At 41.6% G+C, this 13,347-nt stretch overlaps 1 protein-coding gene across 1 annotated transcript in view; it reads right to left on the bottom strand.

The window, feature by feature from the left end:
- Positions 1 to 823: 823 nt before the first annotated feature.
- Positions 824 to 13,347, bottom strand: part of LOC123325704 (alpha-1-antitrypsin-like) — a gene marked incomplete at its 3' end in the record, with an annotated part of 19,932 nt that continues 7,408 nt past the window's right edge. Inside the window, exons 4-5 of the mRNA XM_044918165.1 lie at positions 9,461 to 9,463; positions 824 to 828 (exon numbers count right to left, since the gene is read on the bottom strand). Of these exons, the coding sequence (XP_044774100.1) occupies positions 824 to 828; positions 9,461 to 9,463 (8 nt within the window). The remainder of the gene's footprint in view (positions 829 to 9,460; positions 9,464 to 13,347) is intronic.

The raw sequence follows: 13,347 nt of genomic DNA, 5'->3' as shown, positions 1-13,347 counted from the left end.
CCTGTTTGTTTCTCAGGTCCATAGTCTCTCATGGTTCATCTCTCCCTCCAATTCCCCCCCCCCCATTTTTCCCTTCCTTCTCCTAATATCCTCATGTTATTCCTTATGTTCCACAAATAAGTGAAACCATATGATAATTGACTTTCTCTGCTTGACTTATTTCACTTAGCATAATCTCCTCCAGTCCCATCCATGTTGATGTAAAAGTTGGGTATTCATCTTTTCTGATGGCTGAGTAATATTCCATTGTATATATGGACCACATCTTCTTTATCCATTCATCTGTTGAAGGGCATCTTGGCTCTTTCCACGGTTTGGCTATTGCGGACATTGCTGCTATGAACATTGGGGTGCATGTGGCCCTTCTTTTCACTACATCTGTGTCTTTGGGGTAAATACCCAGTAGTGCAATTGCTGGGTCATAGGGTAGCTCTATTTTTAATTTTTTGAGGCACCTCCACACTGTTTTCCAATGTGGCTGTACCAACTTGCATTCCCACCAACAGTGTAAGAGGGTTCCCCTTTCTCCACAACCTCTCCAACATTTGTTGTTTCTTTCCTTGTCCATTTTTGCCATTCTAACTGGTGTGAGGTGGTATCTCAGTGTGGTTTTGATTTGGATTTCCCTGATGGCTAATGATGATGAACATTTTTTCATGTGTCTGTTAGCCATTTGTATGTCTTCTTCAGAGAAGTGTCTTTTCATATCTTCTGCCCACTTTTTGACTTGATTATTTGTTTTTTGGGTGTTGAGTTTGAGAAGTTCTTTATAGATCTTGGAAATCAGCGCTTTGTCTGTAGTGTCATTTGCAAATACCTTCTCCCATTCTGTGGGTTGCCTCTTTGTTTTGACTGTTTCCTTTGCTGTGCAGAAGCTTTTTATCTTGATGAAGTCCCAAAAGTTCATTTTTGCTTTTGTTTCACTAGCTTTTGGAGATGTATCTTGAAAGAAGTTGCTGTGGCCGATGTCGAAGAGGTTACTGCCTATGTTCTCCTCTAGGATTTTGATGGATTCCTGTCTCACATTGAGGTCTTTCATCCACTTTGAGTTTATCTTTGTGAATGGTGTTAGAGAATGGTCGAGTTTCATTCTTCTGCATGTGGCTGTCCACTTTTCCCAGCACCATTTATTGAAGAGACTGTCTTTTTTCCATTGCATGTTTTTTCCTGCTTTGTCAAAGATTATTTGACCATAGAGTTGAGGGTCCATATCTGGGTTCTCTATTCTGTTCCATTGGTCTGTATGTCTGTTTTTGTGCCAGTACCATGCTGTCTTGGTGATCACTGCTTTGCAATATAGTTTGAAATCGGGCAACGTGATGCCCCCAGCTTTGTTTTTCTTTTTCAGCATCTCCTTGGCGATTCGGGGTCTTTTCTGATTCCAAATTTTAGGATTGTTTGTTCCAGCACTTTGAAAAATGTCATTGGAATTTTGATCGGGATGGCATTGAAGGTATAGATTGCTCTGGGTAGCATAGACATTTTAACAATGTTTATTCTTCCGATCCATGAGCATGGAATATTTTTCCATCTTTTTGTGTCTTCTTCAATTTCTTTCATGAGTATTTTGTAGTTCCTAGAGTATAGATCCTTTACCTCTTTGGTTAAGTTTATTCCGAGGTATCTTATGGTTTTCGGTGCTATTGTAAATGGAATCGTTTCTTTAATTTCTCTTTCTACAGTTGCGTTGTTAGTGTATAAGAAAGCAACTGATTTCTGTGCATTGATTTTGTATCCTGCCACATTACTGAATTGCTGGATGAGTTCTAGTAATTTGGGGGTGGAGTCTTTTGGGTTTTCCACATAAAGTATCATGTCGTCTGCGAAAAGAGAGAGTTTGACTTCTTCTTTGCCAATTTGAATACCTTTTATTTCTTTTTGTTATCTGATTGCTGTTGCTAGGACTTCTAGTACTATGTTGAACAACAGTGGTGAGAGTGGGCACCCTTGACATGTTCCTGATCTTAAGGGAAAGGCTCTCAGCTTTTCTCCATTGAGGATGATAATCGCGGTGGGTTTTTCATAGATGGATTTTATGAGCTTGAGGAATGTTCCCTCTATCCCTATACTCTGGAGAGTTTTAATCAGGAAAGGATGTTGTATTTTGTCAAATGCTTTTTCTGCATCAATTGAGAGGACCATATGGTTCTTCTCCCTCCTCTTATTAATGTGTTCTATCACATTGATTGATTTGCGAATGTTGAACCACCCTTGCATCCCGGGGATAAATCCCACTTGGTCGTGGTGGATGATCCTTTTAATATATTGTTGGATCCTATTAGCTAGGATTTTGTGGAGGATTTTGGAATCCATATTCATCAGGGATATCGGTCTGAAATTCTCCTTTTTGATGGGGTCTTTGCCTGGTTTGGGGATTAAGGTAATGCTGGCCTCATAGAATGAGTTTGGAAGTTTTCCTTCTGTTTCTATTTTTTGAAACAGCTTCAGTAGAATGGGTATTATTTCTTCTTTGAATGTTTGGTAGAATTCCCCAGGGAATCCATCAGGCCCTAGACTCTTGTTTTGGGGGAGGTTTTTGATCACTGCTTCAATCTCGTTACTGGTTATTGGCCTATTCAGGTTGTCAATTTCTTCCTGTTTCAGTCTTGGCGGCTTATAGGTTTCCAGGAAGGCCTCCATTTCATCCAGATTGCTCAGTTTATTGGCATATAGTTGTTGATAATAATTTCTAATAATTGTTTCTATTTCCTTGGTGTTAGTGGTGATCTCTCCCCTTTCATTCATAATTTTATTAATTTGGGTCCTTTCTCTCTTCTTTTGGATAAGTCTGGCCAGTGGTTTATCAATCTTATTAATTCTTTCAAAGAACCAACTTCTAGTTTCATTGGTCTGATCTACTGTGTTTCTGGTTTCTAATTCATTGATTTCTGCTCTAATTTTAATTATTTCTCTTCTAATGCGTGGCTTAGGCATCGTTTGTTGCTTTTTCTCTAGTTCTTTAAGGTGTAGAGTTAGTTGGTGAATTCGGCATTTTTCTATTTTTTTGAGTGAGGCTTGGATGGCTATGTATTTCCCGCTTAGGACCGCCTTTGCAGTATCTCATAGGTTTTGGACCCATGTGTTTTCGTTCTCATTGATTTCCATGAATTGTTTAAGTTCTTCTTTGATTTCTTGGTTGACCCAAACATTCTTGAGCAGAGTGGTCTTTAGCTTCCAAGTGTTTGAATTTCTGTCAAATTTTTTCTTGTGATTGAGTTCCAGTTTTAGAGCGTTGTGGTCTGAGAATATGCAGGGAATAATCTCAATCTTTTGGTATCGGTTGAGACCTGATTTGTGACCCAGTATATGGTCTATTCTGGAGAAAGTTCCATGTGCGCTCGAGAAGAATGAGTATTCTGTTGTTTTAGGGTGGAATGTTCTGTAAATATCTATGAGGTCCATCTGGTCCAATGGATCATTCAAAGCTCTTGTTTCCTTGTTGATTTTCTGCTTAGATGATCTGTCCATTGCTGAGAGTGGAGAATTGAGGTCTCCTACAATTAACGTATTGTTATCAATATGACTCTTTATTTTGGTTAACAGTTGGCTTATGTAGATGGCTGCTCCCATGTTGGGGGCATAGATATTTACAATTGTTAGATCTTCTTGTTGGATCGACCCTTTAAGAATGATATAGTGTCCTTCTGTGTCTCTTATTACAGACTTTAGTTTAAAATCTAATTTGTCTGATATAAGAATTGTTACCCCAGCTTTCTTTTGAGGTCCGCTGGCATGGAAGATAGATCTCCATCCCTTCACTTTCAGTCTGGATGTATCTTTAGGTTCAAAATGAGTCTCTTATAGACAGCATATGGATGGGTCCTGTCTTTTTATCCAATCTGCAACCCTGTGCCATTTTATGGGAGCGTTTAGGCCATTCACGTTGAGAGTGATTATTGAAAGATATGAATTAATTGTCATCATGTTGCCTGTGAAGATGTTGTTTTTATAGATTGTCCCTGTAAATTTCTGTTGTAGATCACTTTTGGGGTCTTTCTCCTTTTATAGAACCCCCCTTAATATTTCTTGCACGGCCGGCTTAGTGGTCACATATTCTTTCAACTTCTGCCGGTCGTGGAAGCTCTGCATCTCTCCATCCATTCTAAATGAAAGCCTTGCCGGATAAAGTATTCTTGGCTGCATGTTCTTCTCATTTAGTACCCTGAATATGTCTTGCCAGGCCTTTCTGGCTTGCCAGGTCTCTGTGGATAGGTCTGACGTTATTCTGATGTTCCTCCCTCTGTACGTAAGGAATCTCTTCCCCCTAACTGCCCTTAAGATGGTTTCCTTGGTTCTAAGATTTGCAAGTTTTACTATTACATGCCGGGGTGTTGGCCTGTTTTCCTTGATCTTAGGAGGGGTCCTTTCTGCCTCTAGGACTCGAATGTTTGTTTCATTCCCCAGATTAGGGAAGTTCTCAGCTACGATTTGCTCAAATACATCTTCTAGCCCTCTCTCTCTCCACTCCCTCCGGGATTCCAATTATTCTGACATTGGAACGCCTCATGGTGTCACTTATTTCTCTGATTCTATTTTCATGGATTCTGAGTTGTTTTTCCCTGGTCTCCTCTTTTCCCTTTTTATCTATTATACTGTCTTCCAGATCGCTTATTCTCTCTTCTGTCTCAGTTACCCTAGCTGTTAGATTATCTAGATTGGATTGGATCTCATTGATAGCATTTTTAAGTTCTGCCAATTCCTCTTTTATTTCTGCCCATAGAGACTCTATGCTGCCATTAATTGACTTTTCCATTCTAGCCATTGTCTTCACAATTGCTAGCCTGAATTCCATCTCTGACATCTTGGTTATGCCTGCATCCATTTGTAAATCTGCAGCATAAGTCATAATCTCTGAGTCTTTTCTGTTTTGGGTGCTCCTCCTCCTAGTCATTCTGTTGATGGGTGTTTGAGGGAATGTATAGAGTCCAAATTATTGACCAGAACCCAAGCAAGATGCACCTGTTTTCTTGGGACCTTAGGGTTGCTGGCCTCTTGTTTTCCCAGCCTGTCTTCTGCGGGAGGGGCCTGCCGCACTGTTACTCAGGCAACCCTGTTTGGGTGGAGTTGCCCTGCGCCCCTGTGGCGGGGGATGGGCTCAGGGGGAATCAGTCTTTGGGGCTTTTGTTCTCTGGTGGCTTTCCCTGGCGGCTTTCCAACTCTCTTCCATGAGTCAGAGCAGAAGAGACCGTTTCCAACCCTCTGCCTCAGAGCAGAGAGACCGCAGTCTGTTCTTCAGTGAGCTCTCCAGGCCACACCGTCTCCGTTTCTGTCGGGGCTGCTATAAACTGCAGCGGCCTGGGTTGTGCGCCCCTCCACAGCGCCCCCAGTCCTGCCTCCAGGTCGGGGCTCGTCTCTGCCCTTTGTGCTTCTAAAACCGCCAGCCGCTCCCAGTTCGGGCGCGAAGGACTCTGCCGCTTGGGGTTCCGTCCCGGGGACTGCAGTTCACGTGCACGCGACTCCGCCGGTCGGGGTTTCCACCCCCGGGGGTTGCAGTTCACCGGCGGGACCCCGGCACACCGGGTTTCTGTCTTGGAGGCTGCAGTTCGCGTGCGTGCGACCGTCGCTCCGGTTTCTGTCCGGGGTGGGGGGGGGTGCTGCGGTTTGCGTGCTTGCGACCCCGCCGCTCTGGTTTTCCACCCCGGGGGCTGCCCTAAAGTCCTTTCCCGACGCTACCAGTCTGCGAGTCTGTGCCCGTCCGCAGCGCGGGAGGCTGTCACTCACCGGCGGTGTAGGATCCCCATGTCCAGGCACCCTCCCGCCGCCGTTTATCCTCCAACATCTGCCTGCAGAATCACGGCTCCCTGCTTCGTACCTCAAAACCAACCGCCTGCGATATTCTGTTTGTAGAGATCCAGATCTTCTTACATCCCAGGCTGGTTTCGTGGGTGCTCAGCGTGGTCTGGTAGATATCCAGCTTAATTCCGGGGACCAGCTGAAATAGGGTCCCTTACTCCTCCGCCATCTTCCCCCCCCGCCTCACACGGTATTCTTGCATTATCTTCATATTGTCTTCCCTCTATACTCATGTCCCAGTGAACAAATTTCCCCTTTTTATAAAGATATCCATCATATTGGAGTAAGGCCCACTCTAATGATCTCATTTTAAGTTGATCACCTCTGTGAAGACCCTACCTGCAAATGAGGTCACGTTCTGAGGTACTGTGGGTAAGAACTTCAACATATACATTTTTGAGGGGGGCACAGTTTAACCCATAACAGCATCTCTCTGGTCCATGCATAACTTGGCAAGGAAAGACATTCCACTTTTCCCCACCTCAACATTTTCTTATGACAGTTTTAAAACATAGAGTCAAGTAGAAAGATTTTTAGAGTGAACACTTTAAATCTACCACCTAGGTTCACTCATTAACATTTTACTATGCTCATTTTATCACATGCTCTCTGAAGTAGTAGCATCTTTGTGTAAATTTAGAAGGACACCTCTTAGGTCAGATGGATGTTGCCTCTTGGCAAGTGTAGCATGGCCTGGATTTCAGGCCCCATATTCCCTCCATCAAGCATCCATGTCCCACTGTCCTTTTTGACCCTGAAGACAATCCTCCAAATAGGCAGCAGGGCAATAGAATATCCACAAAGCCCTTGCTTCTTTTTACAAAGAAGTTTGTAATTATATTCACTGAATTTACATAGAACTTACACATAGCACAATACGTAAGTATGTAAGGCATGTGGTTGGCCATTTAGTACAAGATGGTTGGATAAACAATTAACTTAGGAGAAGATGGTTGAGTGAAAGATGATTGGTTGACTGAATATACTTTTTCATAAGTTTATGTGAACAATGACTAGGAGTCAAAAAAAGTAACCAGACACCAGAACAGGGGATGCCCACCAGGAAGAAATCCTCCTAGAAGTGGCTTCGATGGCACAATTATTGAAATGGCTCAAGATGACAATTATCCCGAAGCCCATTGGTTGGATATTCATGTTACTTCTGCTGGGTTTCCACTCCCGTTTGGTCCATCACCAGATACTACCCTGTCGCATGGGAGGAATGTTCCCTAACATGTAACCATAGGGGATTAAAGCTGCATATTTATGGGGTACTCAGCAGGATTACAATCTAAGGCCAAGAGAGACTCATTGAAGACCTAGCCCATAAGATGAGCCAAACAATATTTATCAGGGCAGTGACTTTGGAGATTGCCGGTGCTCCCCAAGGCTGGAGACTGAGTTAATATTAACAGACCCAAGGTGATGTGGGCTTGTGTAATCCTTGGCCTGGCCATCTCCTCCTCACCTGACAATCATGTTTGTCCACTCTGTCTCTTGCACCTCAGCTGCCCTCCAGTTAATGCCCAGGGAGGAGCTTGGTAGGCTGGGTCTCTGGGCAATAGCAGATGGTGATGTCACTGAACCAAAAATGTCAAATGCCACTCTGCTGCATCAGCATGCTTCCAGTGGGTGCCACTGAGTCTCTGGGTGTAGGGGCATCTGGTATTTGAATCACTGTCTTTGAGCAGAAGGGCGTGTTAGCCCAGAAGTGCAACACATGTATGTGGCAGGGGAGTAAGCTCTCAGACCTCCTTATACCTCACCTTATACACCTTATACACCTTATACACCTTATACACGCCAACCAGTTCCCCTGACCACTGCCCGAGCGAGCTAACTAAATGCAGGTATGGCCTTGGCACAACCTCACTTAACAGCCTCCTCACCCCCAGCAGCATTTAGCAAAGTGTATTCCATGGAATCCTAGAGATGATTCATTAAAAGAAAAAAAATGGGGCTTCGTGGTCAAATAAGCTTGGGGAAGCACCGCATCTTCTCCCTCCCACTTGGGTGGTAATATTTGAAAGATGCTGAGAAGTCACACTTGTCCAGAGTTTTCCAGACCCATTTCATCAAGGACCCTTTTCTCCCATAACACAAACTAACACCACAGAGAAATATCTTAGGGGGAATATCCTCCTCCAGGACAGAGCCCCTGCTTCTTTGCTTAAGAGAGAACTGCCTCCTTGAACTTTTCCTTGCCCACCATCTTCCCAATCTAGCACCCCCTCCCATTTGACTCTTAAATTAATATTTAATACTTTTTAAATATAGAAAACCATAAAGAAGAAAACAAATGGTCTATGATTTGATCGCCCACATCTTTATATGATTCTGTCAAAATGTAAATCACTTTGCACCTCTGCTGGATTCCCTCCTGGGGCTCCAGGTCACTTAGAACAAAGGCCAGTCCTTACAGGTGTACAATATATAAGCCCCCCACACCCCTAGGCCAGGAACTACAGTTAGCATCTCTGGCCTCTTCTGCTTCTCTCTCTCCACTCTCCCCCGTTCTAGGCACACTACCTCCTTGTTTCCCTTGACCATGCCAGACATCCTACCCCAGGGCCTTTGCATCACCTTATTCTCTATGTGTGGCTGCTCTTCTTCCAGATACCCATGTGGCTTACTTTCTCACCTGCCTTGGGTTTCTCAGTGAGGCATTCCCTGACCACTCTGTCTGAGCATGTCTCACACCCCAGCACTTCCCATACCTGTCCCTGCATTATTTTTTGCTGTAAGACTCATTACCTTCCCCTATTCTATGCATGGTATTGACTTACCAGGATTATCGCCTATCCCTCATTGAGCTCCTCTGAGCAGGGATTTTGTCTGTTTTGTTAACAGATGCATAGCCAGTGCCTGGCACATAGTAGATGCTTAGTAAATAATCGTTAGATAAATGAATGTGTGTGTTCACAGGAAAAATCATACTTTGTACACTGTTCTGTATTTTGCTTTTCACCCTATTTTTTCTTTTAAAGATCTTTCCCTCTCAGCCCATATAGAACTAGCCTTATGATTTTGAAAGCCTGCATGACATTCTATTATAGAAATGTACCTTATTTTATGTAACCAATCCCCTATTGGTGGACATTTAGGGGTTTTTTGCTCTTCAAACAATGCTGCAATTAAAAAGAACTTTCCCCCCTACGTTTGTTGTTTGTAAATATTTTCTTATTTTTTAAGATTTTATTTATTTGAGAGAGAGAGCACAGAGGGAGAGAGAGGGAGAAGAAGACTCCCTGCTAAGCAGGGAGCCTAACATGGGGCTTGATCTCAGGACCCTGGGATCATGACCTGAGCCAAAGGCAGATGCTTAACTGACTGAGCCACCCAAGCGCCCCTGTAAATATTTTCATGGGGTAAATTCCTAGCAGTGAAATTCCTGAATCAAAGAATTGGGTTTTTTTCTACTTTTAGCTTTAATAGATGTCACAAAACTATGTTCCCACAAGATTGCACACATCTCTACTCTCCCATCTGTTGTATGAGAAGATCTGTTTTTTTCACATGGAAATCAGCAGAGTATTGTCAACTTTGCACATTTATGCTGATCTGATAGGTGGCAGGTGGCACTCTGATCTGTGTTTTTTAAATTATGAGTAGGGTTGAGAATTCTTTTATATTTCCATTGGCCATTTGTATTTATTTTTTTGTACACTGCCTGTTTAAATCCTTTGCCTATTATTTTACTGGGTTACTTGCTGTCTTCCTTATAGATTTGAGAGAGTTCTTTAAAGTTAAAATGATTCTTTGTCATATTGGCTAAAAAATTTCTGATTGTCCTTCGGCTTTGTTATGGCATTTTTTTTGTATGGCAGTTGGATATATATATATATATATATATTTTTTAACGAATTGATGTGAAATTATCATTAAAACCATAGAATTAGGAGTAACAGCTTAATGTGTCAGGAGTTTCACTGGCTTATCTAGAAAACGTTGGTCATACATTATCATTACTATCAAATTTTAAATGAATTTGCATCATGTTGTCTTTCATTGTGAAAGACATCTTACCATTTTGAAGTGTAGAGTTCAGTGGTACTAAGGACATTGACGTTGTTGTGCAACCATCATGACCATCCGTCCCCAGAGCTCTTCCCATCTTGCAAAGCTGAAACTCTGTCCCCGGTAAACAGTGCCTTCCCATCTCCTCCTCCCCTCGCCCCTGGCCCCCACCATTCTGCTCTCCATCTCCGATTTCGATGCTCTAGGTACCTCACAGAAGTGGAGTTTTACAGTATGTGTCCTTCCATGACTGGTTTATTTCACTTCTTCAACTATGTTAAGTAGAAGAGGCCAAAGCAGACATTCAGGACTTGTTCCTGAAGAAAACATTGAGTCTTTCCCCACTGAGTCTGATGTTAGCTGTGGGCTTCCCATACATGGCCCTTATGACATTGAGGGTAGTTTCTTTCTATTCCTGATTTTTTGAGTGTTTTTATCATGAAAGGGTGTGAAATTTTGTTGAATATTTTCTCTGCATAAACTGCAACAATCATATTTTTTCTCTTCATTCCATGGATGTGATGTATTGTATTGATCAATTTCCATATGTTACCCCAGGCTTGCATTCCAGGGATGAATCCCGCTTGGTCCTGGTGTATGATCCTTCTGCTCTGCTGTTGAATTGTCTTAGCTAGTGTTCTGTTGAGGAGTTTTGCATCCATATTCATCAGAGGTGTTGGTCTGTGGTTTTCTTTTTTTATAGTGTCTTTGTCTGGCTGTGGTATCAGAGTAATGCTGGCCTCATAAAATGAGTTAGGAAGTGTTCCCTCCTCTTCCGTTTTTTTGGAAGAGTTTGTGGAGGATTTGTGTGAATTCTTTTTTGTTCCAATACAGTGATTAACAGTTCTATCCATTACTCAGTGCTCACCATGATAAGTGTGGTCACCATCTGTCCCCATACAACATTATAACAGTATTATTGACTGTATTCCCTATGCTGTACTTTCATATCCTTGACTTATCTATTTTATAACTGGAAATTTGTACCTTTTAATCCCCTTCATCTATTTCATCCATCCCCTTATCCCCCTCCACTCTGGCAGCAACCAGTTTTTTTCTCTGTGTTTAAGAGTCTGGTTTTTGTTGTTGTTGTTGTTTGTTCACTTGTTTTGTTTTTAGGTTCCATGTATAAGTGAAGTCATATATATTTGTCTTTCTCTGTCTGACTTATTTCACTCAGCATAATACCCTCCAGGTCCATACATGTCATCAAAAATGGCACCATACCATTCTTTTTTTATGACTGAGTAATATTCCACTGTGCATATATACCACATCTTCTTTATCTACTGAGCTATTCATGGACACTTGGGTGGCTTCCATGTTTTGGCTATTGTAAATAATGCTGCACTAAACACAGGAGTTTATATATCTCTTCCAATTAGGGTTTTCATTTTCTTTGGGTAAATATCCAATAGTGGAATTACTGGATTGTATGATATTTCTATTTTTAATTTTTTGAGGAACCTCCATATTGTCAATGGCTGCACTAGTTCACATTCCCACCAGCAGTGTACAAGGATTCCTTTCTCCTTGTCTTTTTGATACTAGCCATTCTGACAGGTGTGAGGTGATATCTCACTGTGGTTTTGATTTGCATCTTTTCATGTGTCTGTTGGCTATCTGGATGTCTTTGGAAAAATGTCTACTGAGGTCCACTGGCCATTTTAAAATTTAATACATTGTTTTTTGGTGTTGAGTTGTGTAAGTTCTTTATATATTTTGAATATTAACCCCTTATTGGATATGGCATTTGCAAATATCTTCTCCCACTTAGTAGGTTGCTTTTTTGTTTTGTTGACAGTTTCCTTTGCTATGCAGAAGCTTTTTATTTTGGTGTGGCCCCAATGGTTTATCTTTGCTTTTGTTTTTCTTGCCTGAGGAGAACTATGTTCCTAAGGCTGATGTCCAAGAGATTACTGCTTATGTTTTCTTTTAGGAGTTCTACAGTTTCAGACCTCACATTTGAGTCTTTAATCTATTTTGAGTTTATTTTTGTATATGGTGTGAGAAAGTGGTCCAGTTTGTGTGAATTCTTCTTTAAATGTCTGGGAGAATTCAATAGTGAGGTCATGGAGTCTTAGGCTTTTCTTTGTTGGGAGATTTTGATTATTGATTCAGTCACCTTCCTAGTTATACATCAGGTATAACTAGTATCATGTGCCAATCTTCTATCTCTTTATGATTCATTCTTGGTAGGTTGTGTGTTTCTAGGAATTTTTCTACTGTATCCAGATTACCTAATTTGTTGGCATTCAATTTTTTCATAGTATTTGCCTATAACCATTTTTACTTGTGTAAAAGAATGTCCCCTCTTTCATTTCTGATTTTAATTGCTTGATTCTTCTCTCTCTCTCTCTTTTTTTATTAGCCAGTCTAGCTAAAGGTTTGTCCATGTTGTTGATCTTTTCAAAGAACCAACTCCTGGTTTTGTTGATTTTCACTATTATTTCTTTTTTAAAATTTCTTATTTTATCTTTGCTTCAGTCTTTATTATTTTCTTCCTCTGCTAGCTTTGGGTTAGTTTGTTCCCCTTTTTTCCCCTAGTTCCTTCAAGTGTGAAGTTAGGTTGTTGATCTGATTTTTCTTCTTTGTAATGTACATGCACACAGCTACAAATTTTCCTCTTAGTACTGCTTTTGCTGCATCTTATAAGTCTTGGCTTGTTGTATTTTCATTTTCGTTTGTCTTAAGATACTTTTTAATTTCTCTTGTGACATCTCCTTTGACTGATTGGTTGTTTAAGAATTATTAATTTCCATATATTTCTGGATTTTCCAGTTTTTCTTCTGCTACTGATTTTTTAGTTTTGTGGTTGGAAAAAGTACTTTGTATGATTCCAGTCTTTAAAAATTTGTTGAAACTTGTTTCATGGCCTAATATATGGTGGTCTATCCTGGAGAATGTTCCCCGGGCACTTGAGAAAAATGTCTATTGTGCTGTTGTTGGGTGGAGTGTTCTATGTATGTCTATTAACCCTGCTGGTCTATGGTGTGGTTCAAGTCCTTCTTCTTACTGATCTTCTGTCTGATTTCCTATTGATTATTGGAAGTGGAGTATTGATTCTCCTATTATTGTGTTGCTATTTCTTCCTTCAAGTCTGTCAATGATGGCTCAACATACTTAAGAGCTCTGATGTTGGCTGCATAAATATTTATAATTGCTATATCTTCTTGGTGAAGTGAATGACATTTTTTGTTGCCATACAGTTTGCATTTTATAAAGTCAAATATGTCAAGCCTTACTTTTATGATATATGAGTTTTCATGACCCAGTAGCTCCTGGGTCCCGGATGCAGGGGACAAAAGTTCTTTGAAATCCCTGAGCCCAAGCCCGTTTTGGTAAATATGGGTCCATCGAGGCCCAAAGAAGGGAAGGCCCTGGCCAAAGATGACCCAGAGGGTCAGTGCCACCAGCGTCCAGGAAGTCCCTAGCGTGGCAGAAGCCCGTGAGACCCCTCCTCCACTGTCACCTGCACACATTCCAGTCTCAGTGGGTTCAGTGGCACTCCTCAGGGACCTCGGTCCGCAGGTGCGT

The sequence above is a fragment of the Neomonachus schauinslandi genome, chromosome 9, assembly GCF_002201575.2.
Source record: "Neomonachus schauinslandi chromosome 9, ASM220157v2, whole genome shotgun sequence".
NCBI classification, from domain to species: Eukaryota; Metazoa; Chordata; class Mammalia; order Carnivora; family Phocidae; genus Neomonachus; species Neomonachus schauinslandi.
The sequence above is the reverse complement of the archived record's forward strand: the minus strand, read 5'-3'. Positions and strand labels throughout refer to the sequence as shown.